Consider the following 15,559-nt stretch of genomic DNA (forward strand, 5'->3'; position numbering starts at 1 on the left):
GGATCAGTGCTGGGGCCTGATCCTTTAAAATCTATTAATGTAGATGAAGGGACCGAGTGTAATGTATCCAAGTTTGCTGCCAATACAAAGCTGGATGGAAAAGTAAGCTGTGTGGAGGACACAATGTCTGCAAAGGGATATAGGCAGGTTAAGTGAGTGGGCAAGAAGTTGGCAGATGGATTATAATGTGGGGAAATGTGAGGTTATTCACTTTAGTTAGAAGAATAGAAAAAGAGAATATTTTTAAAATGGTGAGAAACCGATGTTGTTTAGAGGGATTTGGGAGTCCTTGTATACGAAACACAAAGTTAACATGGGGGTACAGCAAGCAATTAGGAAGCCAAATGGTATGTTAGCCTTAATTGCAAGGGGGTTGGAGTACAAGAGTAAGGAAGTCTTTCTGCATTTGTACAGAGCTTTGGTGAGACCACACCTGGAGTGCTGTGTACAGTTTTGGTCTCTCTATCTAAGGAAGGATATACTTGCCATAGAGGGGTTGCAACAAATGTTCACTAGATTGATTCCTGGGATGAGAGGGTTGCTCTTTGAAGAAAGATTGAGTAGAATGGGCTCTCTGGAGTTTAGAAGAATGAGAGGTGATCTAATTGAAACATACAAGATTCTGAGAGGGCGTGACAAGGTAGATGCTAAGAGTCTGTTTCCCCTGGCTGGCGAGTCTAAAACTAAAGCTCATAGGATAAGGGGTTGGCTATTTAGGACTGAAATGAGAAATTCCTTCACTCAAATGGTTTGTGAATCTTTGGAATTCTCTACCCGAGAGGGCTGTGGATGCTCAGTCGTTGAGTATATTTAAGACTGAGATTGATAGATTTTTAGATTCTAAGGGAATCAAGGGATATGGGGATTAGTTGAGAAAATAGAATTGAGGTTGAAGATCAGCCATGATCTGATTGGATGTGGAGCAGGCTCGAAGGGCGTATGGCCTACTCCTGCTCCTATATCTTGTGTTCTTATGACCTGTCAATATTTGCAACTTGATGTATATGCAAATTAATGATAAGTGGAGTCTAAGGGGGAGAAGCTACGTGAGGGTCACGGATGCGAACTTCCGATTTAGCGCCCCAGGAAGGAAGTGGGGCGCTAAATTAAGCGCTATCACGTCCCTTGGAGTGCTAAAGCTGGCAGGAGAGGCGGTAGCAGTGCAGCGCTGCACAATGTTGAGGGCAACGCTGCCGGGAACGGAGGCTTCTTCCCCCCCCCCCCCTTAAAGGGAAGGGCCATCGCCGCAGGCTCTGCATTGAAACGATGTACCTCATCGCCAGTGGCAGCCGCGATCCACGATGATCAGCCCCTAGCACTCTCGCAAAGTGCGGGGCTGATCGATCGCGGCCGAAGAAAATGCTGAAAAATTGACTTAAGGGATTCAGAAAAATTTTTAATTGACGCAACCATCACCTTTGAATACTGCTCCCCAAGCGGCCGATTTCCCTAACAGCACCTCCTGCAGCTGTCGCTGTTGTCGGCTGGCGATGCTGCAGGGGGCGGAACCAAAGTTCGGGTCCTGGGCAATGTGCAGGATGATGACGTCACGATCTCCGGATGCAGGAGATCATGATGCTAGGAGTTACCGCCGCCATAAACCTTGATGGGAATTTTGTGGGCATTGATACTCTTGCCGCACCCGGTTGCAAATCCGATAGCGTCCCATTATCGCTCCCCCGGAAGTGCTAACGGTAGATGAAAAAGAGGCGAATTTCTAGTCGTAAGTTTCTACGCAGCTCTCATGGTCCATGCTGATTTTTTTTTAAAAAGGCTTGGATACCCTGGTGTAGAATTGCCACAGGGTTCCCCAATCTCCTGCTGTAACCTTGTTGGAAGATTGGTGGAAGTTTCAGGGAAATGGCATAAAGGGCCATTTACACTGTTTCTCTGGAGTTCCTACTGATCTTCTGCCAAAGTAATGGTGGGAGATCACATGAGCCCCCGTAGAAATTCCAGGTGCCCATGTTTAATGAAAGGCACCAGATTCAGTTAGAAAATTTGCACTTTATGGAAAAAAGAAAGCGTGAATGGGCTGCTCAACACATTGGTGTGTGAGTATGCTGTTTGTGCCACTGACTCAAGTTATAGGATAGGTTTGCATTCATAGAATCTCATGCCTGATTTCAACTGTACTGCCAGGTGGATAATGAAGGCCAGAAATGCGTTCACAGGAAGGGAGGGCAAATCACAGCCAATCACTCAGGCTGCTGTCAGTCCTACCGGTTAGATAAGGACTAACATTGACAACTGCCAACTGTCTCATGGTATAGATGTGTGTCAAGGGCAGGCTTTAAGGGCAAAGCAGAGAAAATTTTAATTTTTTTTTATAAAGTGTATAGGAATTTTGCTCATTTTCAATTTTCCAGGACTTCATTTTGTATTCCCAGACTGAAGAGAATCAAAATAAACTATTTCACTCTGCCTTACCTCATTGAGGACTTGCCTCAATCTTCTAAATACCTATATTGACCACAGCCATCAAAGACTTACCTAACTCATAGTCACATTGTCTTGCAGCTTTGAACCAGCTGGCACCTGGACTGCAAAGGATTGTGACCTTGTTCACAGAAACACCACGCACGTCCGATGTCAGTGTTCACAGCTTGGCATCTTTGGGGTTCTAATGGACAACTCACACCGTGAAGTAAGCATTATTGAAATGTTGGTGAATATTAATTTAATCCATTTTGTTCAAGAGATGCAGCATGTTGTTATGTCAACGCACTGAGCCTTAGAACAGCAGAACATAGGTTCATGACTCCAGTTTTTCCACAATACATATCTGATCATCACTGGGTGAAGTTGCATTTTATTAACTGCCAGGGTCAAGGAGAAAAGGCATCAACAGGAATACAGACAGCACTTGTTCCGTATCTGTGGGACAGTTATTGTAAGAAAACAAGTTTCCAGCTGCAGATATCTAGAGGCCGAAATTGGTGAAACACATGGTCCGCCCATTTTTCAACATAGAAACATTGAAATTAGGTGCAGGAGCAGGCCATTCGGCCCTTCGAGCCTGTACCACCATTCAATAAGATCATGGCTGATCATTCAACCTCAGTACCCCTTTCCTGCTTTCTCTCCATACTCCTTGATCCCTTTGGCCATAACGGCCATATCTAACTCCCTTTTGAATATATCTAATGAACTGGCCTCAACAACTTTCTGCGGTAGAATATTCCACAGGTTAACCACTCTCTCAGTGAATAAGTTTCTCCTCATCTTGGTCTCAAATGGCCTACCCTCCATTCCCAGGCCGTGACCCCCGGTTCCGGAACTCCCCAGCAGCGGGAACACTTCCTGCCTCCAACCTGTCCAATCCCGTCAGAATCCTATGTTTCCATGAGATCCCCTCTCATTCCTCTAAACTCCAGTGGATACAAGCCCAGTTGATCCAGTCTCTCCTCATATGTCAGTCCTGCCATCCCAGGAATCAATCTGGTGAACCTTCGCTGTGCATCGCAATATCCTTCCTCAGATTAGAAGACCAAAACTGAACACAATATTCAAGGTGTGGCCTCACCAAGGCCCTGTACAACTGCAGTAAGACCTCACTGCTCCTATACTCAAATCTTCTAGCCCTTCGAGCCTGTACCACCATTCAATAAGATCATGGCTGATCATTCAACCTCAGTACCCCTTTCCTGCTTTCTCTCCATACTCCTTGATCCCTTTGGCCATAACGGCCATATCTAACTCCCTTTTGAATATATCTAATGAACTGGCCTCAACAACTTTCTGCGGTAGAGAATTCCGCAGCTATGAAGGCCAACATACCATTTGCCTTCTTCACCGCCTACTGTACCTGCATGCCAAGCTTCAATAACTGATGTACCATAACACCCAGGTCTCGTTGCCCCTCCCCTTTTCCTAATCTGTCACCATTCAGATAATATTCTGTCTTCCTGTTTTTGCCACCAAAGTGGATAACCTCACATTTATCCACATTATACTGCATCTGCCATGCACTTAACCACTCACCTAACATGTCCAAGTCACTCTGCAGTCTCTTAGCATCCTCCTCACAGCTCAAACCGCCACCCAGCTTAGTGTCATCTCCAAACTTGGAGATATTACATTCAATTACTTCATCCAAATCATTGATGTATATTGTAAATAGCTGGGGTCCCAGTACTGAAACCTGCGACGGTCCCTGGGTGGTGTGTCATTTTTTACCGCCCGGTACAGCTGGGGCCGAGTGGGCGGGAATTTCATCCCACTTTTCTCGACGGTAAGCAAGCGAGGTGTAGCTGGTGGGAATGGAGTGCAGCCAGCGATTTGTGGCGGAGGAGGCCTTTTGACTTGGGAATCTTTGGCTCCCGTGTTGTGCGCACACGTGCGCGGCTCTCAAGCTCCCCCCCCGCCCCCACCAAGAGGCCAGAGACTGCCAGCCTGAGAGCGTTGTGGGAGGCGGCGGGAGGAGAGATCATTGTGGGGCAGCCTGAGATCGTGTTGGGCGGGGGGGGGAGAACGCTGAGGGGGGGGAGGGGGGGGGAGAGAGGAGGGGCGAAATCGTTGTGGGGTGGAGGGGGGGTGGGAGTGATTGCTATGGGGAGGGAGAATGCTGTGGGGGGGGGGGGCGGGGGCTAGATTGCTGAGGGGGTGGGAGATCGTTGTGGGGCAGCCTGAGATCGCTGTGCAGTTGTGGGGGAGAGGAGGGGCGAGATCGCTGAGGAGCAGCCTGAGATCGCTGTTGGGGGCAGGCGGGGAGAGATCGCTGTGGTGTGGGGGGGGGGGGGCGGAGAGGAGGGGAGAGATCGCCATGGGGCGGCCTGAGATCGCTGTGGGGGGGGGGGCGGGTGAAGAGGAGTGGAGAGATCGCTGTGGGACGGCCTGAGATTGCTGTAGGGAGGGGGGAGAGATCGCTGTGGGGCGCGGGGGAGATTAGGGGAGAGATCGCTGTAAGGCAGCCTGAGATCGCTGTGGGGGTTTAGCGGGGGGGGGCGGTGAGGGGAGAGAGATCGCTGTGGGGGCGGGAGAGACTGTGGGGTGAGAGAGAGACTGTGGGGTGAGAGCGAGAGACTGGGGGTTCGGAGAGAGAGACATTTGGGGGGAGTGAGAGAGACTAATAACATTTTTATTATAGTTCATTAATAAAAGAGTAAATAAGGCTTTATTAGACCATTTATATTATTGCCTAACACTAGAAAACACAACAACCCATTTAAAAATACATCAAACTGTGGAGAACTATAAAGATCTGTGTAATATCAAACAAACCTGTCAGCTCTGTGTACATACCACCCACTTAAGATCCACTTAAAAGCACCTTCTCCAGGATGGTATGCATTTCCGGCGGTATGTCGGTGGTATGTCATGAATTTTGCACTTTTGGCCGGTATGTCGGCGGTCTGCATGGGTGGGCAGTGTGCAACCACCTGGCGGTATGTCACTGATGAATTTTCCGCCAGGCGGTATGTCGGCGGTATGTAGGTGTTTTTTCACCAAAATTGCATTTTGGGGCGGTGTCAACGAATTTCGGGCCCGTAGTGTTTTTCTACTTTCCCCTGGGTAAAAAAAAATGTGTGTCTGACATGGCTTTTTGATTTCGGAAGGCTATAAGGTACCACCTGGAATTTTGGAGGTAAAGAGTGCATTATTAAAGATTTGCAAGTATAAATATTTTCTAACGCTGCTGAGCCCCAGGATACACTTTGTAATGTTATTATCCATGATTAGGAGTGCATGTTTAAAAGATATTGCATTTTAGATGCAGTGAGTTTGATTAATGCTACTTACTTTGCCATCAGCGACTCACAAGATCAAAAGGGAGTGTGTAACCCCAGAGACCTTGATAACAACATAAACACATATTGGCCAAGAAAGTCTGAGCATCTGAACTACTCATTCTGTACAATCCAGCAAATTGCTTTAATTTATTCTGTTCAGTAAATTGGCTTATTTGGCCAACCATTAACAGTCACTAAAGTGTTACTTTAGAATGTGAATCTGTACTGTACCTTACCTGGGATGATCTGAGGTCAAATGGGGAAAAATAGCCACTTCCCACCAGTCAATCATATTCCTCATCTTCAAGAGTGCAAAACCTTTTTTCTCCCCCAATGTCAGTGAGTAAATGCACAGTATGGTGTGGTCTTGATACGCACAAACTGGAACGTCTCATGGTTGTGCTAAATGACCCAAATGTCAGCTAAGGTGGGAGCACTCCTCTGTCTCATTCTAGAGATTAAATAGGTTGAGAAGACTCTTGTGTGCAAAATAAAAGAGCTTTTTTGAAAAGAGTAATCACGGTAACACCAAAGGGCCTTCTCATAAACTATACTTCCTTGTGTTCTTTTTGTAAATGTCCCCTGTAGCAGCTTGAAGGAGACCTCGAGACTCTGGCAATCGTCACCTACTCAACTATCAGTGTGTCTCTTGTGGCACTGCTTCTCACTTTCTTCATCCTGACTTGTTTAAATGGACTGAAATCCAACACTCGTGGCATCCACTGTAACATTGTGGCAGCCATCTTCTGCTCAGAGCTGGTCTTCCTTTTGGGAATTAATCAAACGGAAAATCAGGTAAGGACAGAGTCCAGCCTCCAGCAGTAAGTTTTTCCCACAGCCACTGCATCTTCTCACTGCACACATGGGAGTTGTGGAGAGGTATATGACTCTAACTCGTGTAGAACTAGTTGATTTCCTGTGACATTACTTAGGGTCAATTTTTTTTAATTGCCTTTATTCCTATAACTGTCTTTCTGCTTATCTTTGATTCTAGTTCTTGCTCTTTCATTCTCTGTCTTTCTGTTTGTGTCCCACTCTTTCTGCCTTTTTGCCTCAATGCACCTCTCAAACATTCTCTTGTGTTCAGCCCTTCTTTTTCACTCTCTGACCCTTTTTGAAATCTTACTAACTCCTCTGCTCTGTACATCCCTCATACGCACTACACACAATATCTGAATGTCTCTCTTCCTTTGTCTTTCTCTCTTTCCCTCTGTACATCTTGCACGCACTTTCTCTCTCTTGTACTCTGTCTCTTTTTCTATTGCACTCTCCTGTGTCATGGAGGTCTGGTGGCAAACTTGAGGCACCAAATCTCTTCTCAACAAAAACAAAACTGACCTCCTCCTCCTCTAGAAGCAGAAGGGTAGTTGGGGCATATGCTAGCTTTTTGCCTTTCTCAAGGGAGTACCATGGAAGGGAACATGTGTTTTCAGAATTAAGGGGCCAGAGCCTGGGCATGGCCTGCATAGTGGGAGGCCCGGACCTGGAATTCCAAGGGAATGGTTGAAATTAAGCCTGTTTTTTGGATTTGGAGGAACAGGTAAACCAGGACTGAGAAGGGAGGGAGAGTGGAGGCAAGCATTAGGCTACAGAGTGATATTTGGGCAGGGAGAGTTGCATTTGTTTCTGATAACTACATGAGTAATAATGCACAAACCAATCAGATCTGTGGAACTATGGACAGCACTTTTCTGTATAAAAAAATTACTAGATTAACCTAAAGTCCCCAATAACATAAACATGTTTATAACATTGAAAGGAATAAACAATGCTGCTAGTTTAATCACATTTAAATAGTTCCCAAATATTACTTTTTGACAACTGTTAGAATTTAGTAATGCTGGCTGCACTAAAGATTGGGTTAAATTGGGTTGAGTCGGGAGCTATCTGTTGTACTCAGGGTGAAGTTAAATCAGGTAAGCCGGGGAGCTCCTTGCTACAGTTGAGGTCAGTCTGAATAGAGAGCTGGTTCTTGTGCTCAGGTTGAGCACGAAGCTGGCTGGTAAACCCAGAATCAGTCCAGACAGGAAACTTGTTGCACTCGGGATTTGGTTATTTGGGGAGCTAGCTGCTGCAGCTGCTCTGTGTGCTGGACTAAACTAGGAGCTGTTGCAATTGGGATTGGACTCGGTGGGGAGGTGACTGTTGCATTCGGGGAAGAGGTGGGTGGGGAGTGGGTTCCTACTCATAGGGTTGAATCATGTAGGAGGGGACCTGACTGCTGCATTCTCAGGATTAGGCTGGATATAGTGAATAACTGTCTGCAACAGATAAAACCTTGAATCATAAATAAAACTCATCGATCCAATGGTAAATCTGTTGCTTGCACTGGTCGTTAATGTAATTAATTGGACAATTACCAATTGTTGCAAGCAGTTGATTCAGGATTTTGGATTAATTGTTCATTCTATTTAGATACTTCTAATTACGATGGCTGAGGAAAGGTGAGCTATAGTGGGATTATCTGTAGTCTATCTGTAGAAGGATCGAGGCATGTTGAAGCTGATCCTGAGTCCAGGTGCTGGTTCTCGTTTAGCTGATCTTTAGCAAGCTCCAGCTCATCCACATCAATCGTAAGTACAGGTAGCAGGAAACTAACAAGCTAGAGTATCAACCGTGTGCCATGCTACAGCCACAGCCAATGCAGTCAGGTGACTGCAGCCAGTACCTTTGTGGGTTATAGCTGCTCCCAGTGCTCAAGTTTAATTTTCTGTGTTAGCTGTGCTTTGAGGGACAAATTGGACAGCTATGTATCATAGTCAAAATATCCAGGTGCAGCCAGTCCATTATAAGTGTATATGGAAGTTCAAATTATTCAACACAATCAGGCTTACCCGCTGTTCTTGTATGGCACTCTGTTCATTCAGCAATGCCAATCCACTTACCCACACAGGCATCCCAATTGTTTTTAAATTCAAAGACCTTTGCAGTAATTACTGAATTTATTCCATTCCGTAAGAAGACCACAACAATATCCTCATAATTACAGCACTTGGGTATCATGGCTATAATGTACTGACAAATTAAAATAAGTACTGCACTGGTGTCATATCCTGCATTTAATACAGGCACGAAATATCACAGTAAAGCTACATTATGGACTTCACATAATCTGGGTTGACATTCCTGTGTGGTATTGTGTGAATGGTGCATTGTCAGGCGCTGTCTTTTAATTGAGCCAGTATACTGAGACCCCGTCTGGCTGCTCAGGTGGACGTAAAAGACCCCATGGACAAATTGCAAAGATCACTGAATTCTTCCAATGTCCTGACCCAACAGTCATTCCTCAATCAACTGCACCAAAAACAATTTTCTGGTTATTTATTCCCATTTGCTGTTTGTGTGATCTTGCTGTGCTTATATTGGCTGCAGCGTTTGCCTGTATAATAGTATTTCCAAAGTAAGCCGTTTGTAAAGTGCTTTAGTATATCCTAAGGGGTATTAAGGCTAAGGCACTATATAAACGCAAGAAAAAAAAGACAATATATAATGTTTTTCTACCAATAAGGTCACACCCTGCAAAGTTGGAACCCTTGCCACTTCCATAAGACTGAGCAGTAAAATGTCATGATCTAGAAAAAATAAAGCCTTGTTCGGGAGCACAATATGGACTGAAACTCACTCTCAGTGTTCAGATGTCTAGATAATTTGATGCATCATCGCATTATTTAAGAAGTGATCGAATCCTTAAGGCGGCCAAGTTGAAGCTTTCATTGCACTCTCACAGAACTACTTATTTGCTTAGACAAAACCGGAAAGAGCGAATGGAAAGCCTCTTCATATTACACGGAGGTGGAATGATTCAAGTGTAATAATGGTCCAGATTTTTCATAGATCCTTAATGAGAACCACGGCACATTTAGAGTTTTTTGCCAGGCGCATGTATTCAATATCCAATTTACATACCTGACACTTGTTTTTACACTTTAGGTTTATCCAAGAATAATATCTATTCAATGCTAGGATAATTCTGGCAAGCTGGGTTCATCAATCCTGATATACCTCCCACAACAATCAGTGTTCTATTGAGAGATGTGGACAGTTGTAACATCTGTATTTTATTCACATTACAGTCTCTGCACAAATATAGCAGTGTTCCTGTATAGGAAAGGAGCCATTAGTAGCGACCATCTGTTTTAAGTGCTTTCCAGCAAATATCATATGTATTAGAAGCAGGTAATTATTATATATTATCCCTTCCTCCTGAAAATGACAGGCTCTTAAAATCCAAGCTTTGCATCAACTAACCACTGTCTTTTTTTTCCTCCTCCTCTCGTCTCCTATTCATATCTGCCTTCGTGGTATCTAGCACTCAGGTCTTGTTCCTTCATCTAAGTTATGCAATACAAATAAAAGACTAGAATCACTCTTTGTGGAGTTGCCATTCATAGAAGATTGTAGGTGTGAGTGACCTGTGTAGAAGTTAAGACAGTGCTGTCTGAAAGTTGCTAAAAGAAACAGAGATGGCTAGGAAGGAGTTATATGGAGGATAAGATATGGCAGGCATGGAGTTACAGAGCAGCAACTCAATCGAGCAGGTCTGATGGCATCACTCGCTCTCCTGAGCAATTTGTCAGCAGAGCCCCAAAGATTGAATTGCTGCCTTCAACAAATGGCCAAACGTTTGCTCTGTAGAATTGAAACTTTTATTCTTAGAAATAACATTTTTGTTTGTGGAATTTTCCCACTGTTAAGCAGTGGGAGTCTTGAGCACATAGGAAGAAGCATGAAAGAAATACAGTGAGAACCGGTGTACAGTTTGCATCTGTCTAGGTCACTCCTGCAACTCTTGCATCGAGCAACTGAGTGTAAAGAAAGCACCGGTGCATGATTTATATCCCAAGTTCACGGGTGATATAAATCTATAAAAGGTGGGATTTCTTTATAATACTAAAATTGAGTTATATTGTGCAAAGTTATCTCTTTTTTTAACCAACATGTGATCATATTAATACATGATCTGTATTAACTGTCAGAATTTCTTTCCCACAGTTTCTCTGCACTGTGATTGCCATCTTGCTGCACTACTTTTTCATGGCAACCTTTGCCTGGATCTTTGTGGAAGGGCTTCACATCTACCGGATGCAAACTGAAGCTAGGAACATCAACTATGGTGCCATGAGGTTCTACTATGCCATTGGCTGGGGAGTGCCCGCCATCATCACAGGTTGGCATCAGTAGTGCATTCAATGATAGGCTGGTATAAATGTACAATGGAAATGGGCAGTTCGTGCCTGTCTAGTACTATGTAGCTTTTTTATGTCTTTTCCTGTAGATGTTTGGTGCACAGTGGGCAAAAGGGAGGAATTTACTCACTCAACAGTGTTGTGTCGTTGATTATACAACTCCAATTCTTTGATGTGATGTATCCTCCAATACCAGCATGTTTTCAGATATCTTTTTCTTGTATTTATAAAGCACAGTTATGACAGATTATTTTTATAAAACTGGCGCAGGCACCCTCTGGGAATATCTAAATTGGGCAACCTCCCCTGAGCTCTATATCGCCTGCCGGGGTTAGTGGTGGAGATGCCCAAAGGGCAGACACCAGCAAATATCGGCCCACTATCCGAAATCTAGGAGAGGTGAGCTAATTATAAATGACGAGGGTAAGCCATTAACCTCTAAACAATGCAACACTGTGCCACACTTTGGTTCATAAGCACTGTGGGCTGACAGATAGCATAGATTTTTAAAGGTAGCAGTTCAGGTAGAAAAGGCAAATGCAATTGTGGGATTTATGCATACAGATATTGAATATGAAATAAGGAAGTGATGTTGAATTTGTACAATACATTGGTTAGGCCACAGTTGGGAGTATTGTGCACAGTTTTCAGCACCTCATTATAAGAATACTCAGTACAGCCACGATTCTCTAGATTATACCAGGGATGAGAGGTTATAATTATGAAGAAAGGATTGAAAAGTGGGGCTTTTTTTGCTAACCGAGAAGATTAAGAGAAGTTCTATTAGATGTTTTCACAATTCTGAAAAATTTTGAGAGAGTAAATAGTGAAAGATTGCTCTCTATTGTAAATTTGATAAGGGGCATAGACTAAAGATTATCACTCGAAGAATGAAAGGAGAGGTTGAAAGAACTTTTATCACAAAGATGGTTATTAGAACATAGGATGCATAATTTGAGACAAATACAGTGAATAAATATTGAAAAATAAGATTATGAAAGGATAGGGGGATAGAGGATTAGAATGTACACTTGTAGTTGAGTTAGCACTAACACAGTCACATTTTTGCCACCAGCCTCCATGTATCTTCCTCCAGCTAATGGTCTTGACCCTACCATCACCATCTTTGCTCAGTGATATAATCCAGTCTGTGTTCTGTCTCTGTCTCTTCCCCTGCATTCCCTGTGAGTACAAATAGGAAGCATTATTTCTATGTAATGATGCATCTAGAGGCATGGAAGAGAGCTGACAAAACTCAACAACTTGGTTGACTTTTGTTTGAATCAAGTGCTTATGTGCTACATAGCTGGCACAACATTCTGCTTCATTGTTATTCTCATGAAATTAAGATTGAACCAAGTACCTGAATTCTCACACCTCACACCTGCTTGTGTTTGCAAATCATTAGTGATTCATCTCTTCAACCCGCAGAGGGCAAACTCAAACTGTAGAACTCTTTCATTACTAAAGGTAGTTTTGCCATTTTAGGCATTATTTCCACCCTGTAACATCGTCACAGCTTGAAGTGCATTTGAGTTTGTGCTCGTACAGTGTTCAGAGTGAAAGGCCTTTGTATAAGCCAGGTGCCCTAAATTCGGGAATCATAGACATCCTGGCCTGGATTTTGCACTCTCGATGACAGCATACACACAGCGTACGCCGTTATAAACCATCAGAAAGGCCCCGCAAGTTCCAGCTTTCCTCGTGCAAATACCTGGAACTTGCGATCTGTCATGGTTCGCCCTGACAGATCATCCGCACCGACCCAAAAATCACTACTGGCCGACAAATGCCCACTAACCCCTTATGCCTGGTAAAAGCAGGTATAGAGCCTGCTTTCACCAGCGTATGGGCTAATATAAATCTTAAATTAAAAATTTTAAAATAAAAAAATCATGCAGAAACATTTAAAATTAGTTCATGTAAATTCTGACCCAGATTAAAATATTTCAAATTATTTTTCAAAAAATAAAATTTTTATCGCATATGCTTTATTGAAGGAACTTTTAATTCAATTTGAAAATGGAAACATTTTACTTTATTCTTATTTTATTACAGTTGTATAAATAATTTAATTATTTGGGGATTTCTTGTATGCTTCTGGGGATTCTGTTCGTAAATGGAATCCTCATAAGCATATTAGGAAACCTCCTTTCTGATTTGAGGACCTGGCCCATGTGATCCCTGTGACGCTTCCGAACCATTGGGATCTATGGGCCTTTACGCAGGCGGATGCCTGCAGGCTCCGGACCTGAAGTCTCCGAAGCCCGGGTCCCGAGCCTGAAGGTAAGTGCGGATTTTTTTTATCGGGTCAGAAGCTAGTCCGGAGGTACGCCTCCGACCCCAAATTCCGGGTCCTTGTTTGGGAATTTTAATGCTGCCACGACAAATTTCAGAATCCCTGAATTGTCGTGTACTGTTTTGTATTTCAGCTGCCTGCAGGACTCTTGAGTTCTGAGAATCCCAGATATGGTTGGCTTTGTGTTTCTACGTTCACTTACAAAGAAGGCACACCCTTTCCCATTTTTTAAATTAGTTTCTCCATTTTAGAGTTGTTGCCCCTCCTAAATCACATGATGTACTCATTGTCCAGTTAAGAAGAGAAACTATTTGCACTAGGAGGCACATAAGAACAGCCTAGTTTGACCTGGTTTTTATTCCCCCACACCCATCTCTTTCTGTAGGGGCTCTTATAGATTTCTGTCTGAGAAAATTTGAAACTCAATATATTTTCTATTTCTCAAACTATCACTAATATGTATTTTCCAGGTCTTGCAGTTGGTCTGGATCCAGAGGGTTATGGGAATCCTGATTTCTGCTGGATCTCTGTACATGATAAGCTGATCTGGAGCTTTGCTGGACCAATTGCTGTTGTTATTATGGTAAATATTATTCCTGATTAGTCAAGAATATTTCTAAAGTGAGTATTAGAGCTATGTGCCTTCCACAAAATATTAAGATTATAATTGTAGCATGATATTCATGCTTCATTAAATTTTCATTAAACTTTTACTTCGCTGTGTCTGTCTGATTTCTGCGACTTGCCCGCATTCTTTCTCTCTCACCACCCTTCCTTCTGAGGATTCCCATATTCAATAAGAGCCTAACCCAAACAGCAGGTTGTTGATGCAAACTTTCGAGACTACAGATGAACTGAAACTGGCTGTCAAAATTCCCTGTGACAATATGAACTTTAATATTTTATCTTATCAAGAACCTCATTTAGTTTCTGCATTATTTGAGTATGGATGCAAGAAAATTCTATTTATTATTTTTTTCTTTTGGCTTTGGTTCGTTTTTAGCCCTGATTCCAAATCTACCCCTCCACCCTCCATGAGATATCATTGTCGTTATAACCTGGTGTAAAAGTCATATTCTGCTGTTGCTTTTTGGACTCCTATTTGAAACCTGAGCTTTGTTTTAAAGTTTCACTTAGATATTTGCTGCTTTTTAGATGAACATTGTGATGTCCTTGTTGGTAGCAAGAATGTCCTGTGCCCCAACACAGAAGGAAGCCAAGAGAAAATCAATACTGTGAGTAGTCAAAGTACAGTAATGTAAAATAACTAACATTGTTGGCATTTTCTGCCAGTGTTTTTAGATTTACTATTGATGTTTCCATTATTTTCTCAAGTTGATATTTATTCGTTTGCTTAGAATTGTGTTATATGATGAAACAAGTGTACTGTTCAAGCAGGCCTTCCACCCTGAGCATTTCGAAATGTGAACATTACTCCTAAATCTTTTTTTGGATGAAACAAACTTTGCCAGTCTTCTAGCACAAGATAATGTTGTTGTTGAGGATCTTGTGTTTTTTGCTGTCATGTGAAACAAAAATATATGGATTGCTTTGCAACAGTACCATCGTGAAGTCACTTTTAGACTCCTTGGGGAGATATGTAAATGCTCTCAATTGAATCAAAGGGATTTAATTGTGCGGGAAAGGAAGAGTTGATCAAAGCTGAGTAGGTAATAATTGTTAAAATGCATTCTTCATATTGCTGTGCTGTAGATGTGAATCTCAGCAGGTCACGCAACATCTTTGAAGACCTGAAACGTTAACTCTGTTTCTCTCCACAGATGCTGCGTGACCTGCTGAGATTTCCAGCATTTTCGGTTTTTATTTCAGATTCCAGCATCTGCAGTATTTTGCTTTTGCTTTAGGGAGACAGTTTGCATGATGAAGCAGATTAGAACAGTAACATATTGGTGCCAATATTTTACCACTCACTGACACGCATATGATATAATTGGCATCACGGAGACATGGCTCCAGGGTGACCAAGGCTGGGAACTCAACATCCAGGGGTATTCAACATTCAGGAAGGATAGACAGAAAGGAAAAGAAGGTGGGGTAATGTTGCTGGTTAAAGAGGAAATTACCACAATAGTAAGGAAGGACATTAGCTTAGATGATGTGGAATCTGTATGGGTGGAGCTGCAGCATACCAAAGAGTAGAAAACGCTAGTGGGAGTTGTGTACAGACCACCAAACAATAGTAGTGAGGTTGGGGACAGCATCAAACAAGAAATTAGGGATGCGTGCAATAAAGTACAGCAGTTATCATGGGCGACTTTAATCTTCACATAGATTGGGCTAACCAAACTGGTAGCAATGCGGTGGAGGAGGATTTCCTGGAG

General features: G+C 43.0%; 1 protein-coding gene across 1 annotated transcript in view; it reads left to right on the top strand.

The window, feature by feature from the left end:
* The window catches only part of celsr3 (cadherin, EGF LAG seven-pass G-type receptor 3), a 325,097-nt gene that overhangs the window by 251,244 nt on the left and 58,294 nt on the right, over window positions 1–15,559 (top strand). Inside the window, exons 23-27 of the mRNA XM_070894776.1 lie at window positions 2,521–2,647; window positions 6,321–6,527; window positions 10,725–10,899; window positions 13,688–13,800; window positions 14,373–14,452. Of these exons, the coding sequence (XP_070750877.1) occupies window positions 2,521–2,647; window positions 6,321–6,527; window positions 10,725–10,899; window positions 13,688–13,800; window positions 14,373–14,452 (702 nt within the window). The remainder of the gene's footprint in view (window positions 1–2,520; window positions 2,648–6,320; window positions 6,528–10,724; window positions 10,900–13,687; window positions 13,801–14,372; window positions 14,453–15,559) is intronic.

The sequence above is a fragment of the Pristiophorus japonicus genome, chromosome 12 (genome assembly GCF_044704955.1).
Source record: "Pristiophorus japonicus isolate sPriJap1 chromosome 12, sPriJap1.hap1, whole genome shotgun sequence".
Lineage (NCBI taxonomy): Eukaryota > Metazoa > Chordata > Chondrichthyes > Pristiophoridae > Pristiophorus > Pristiophorus japonicus.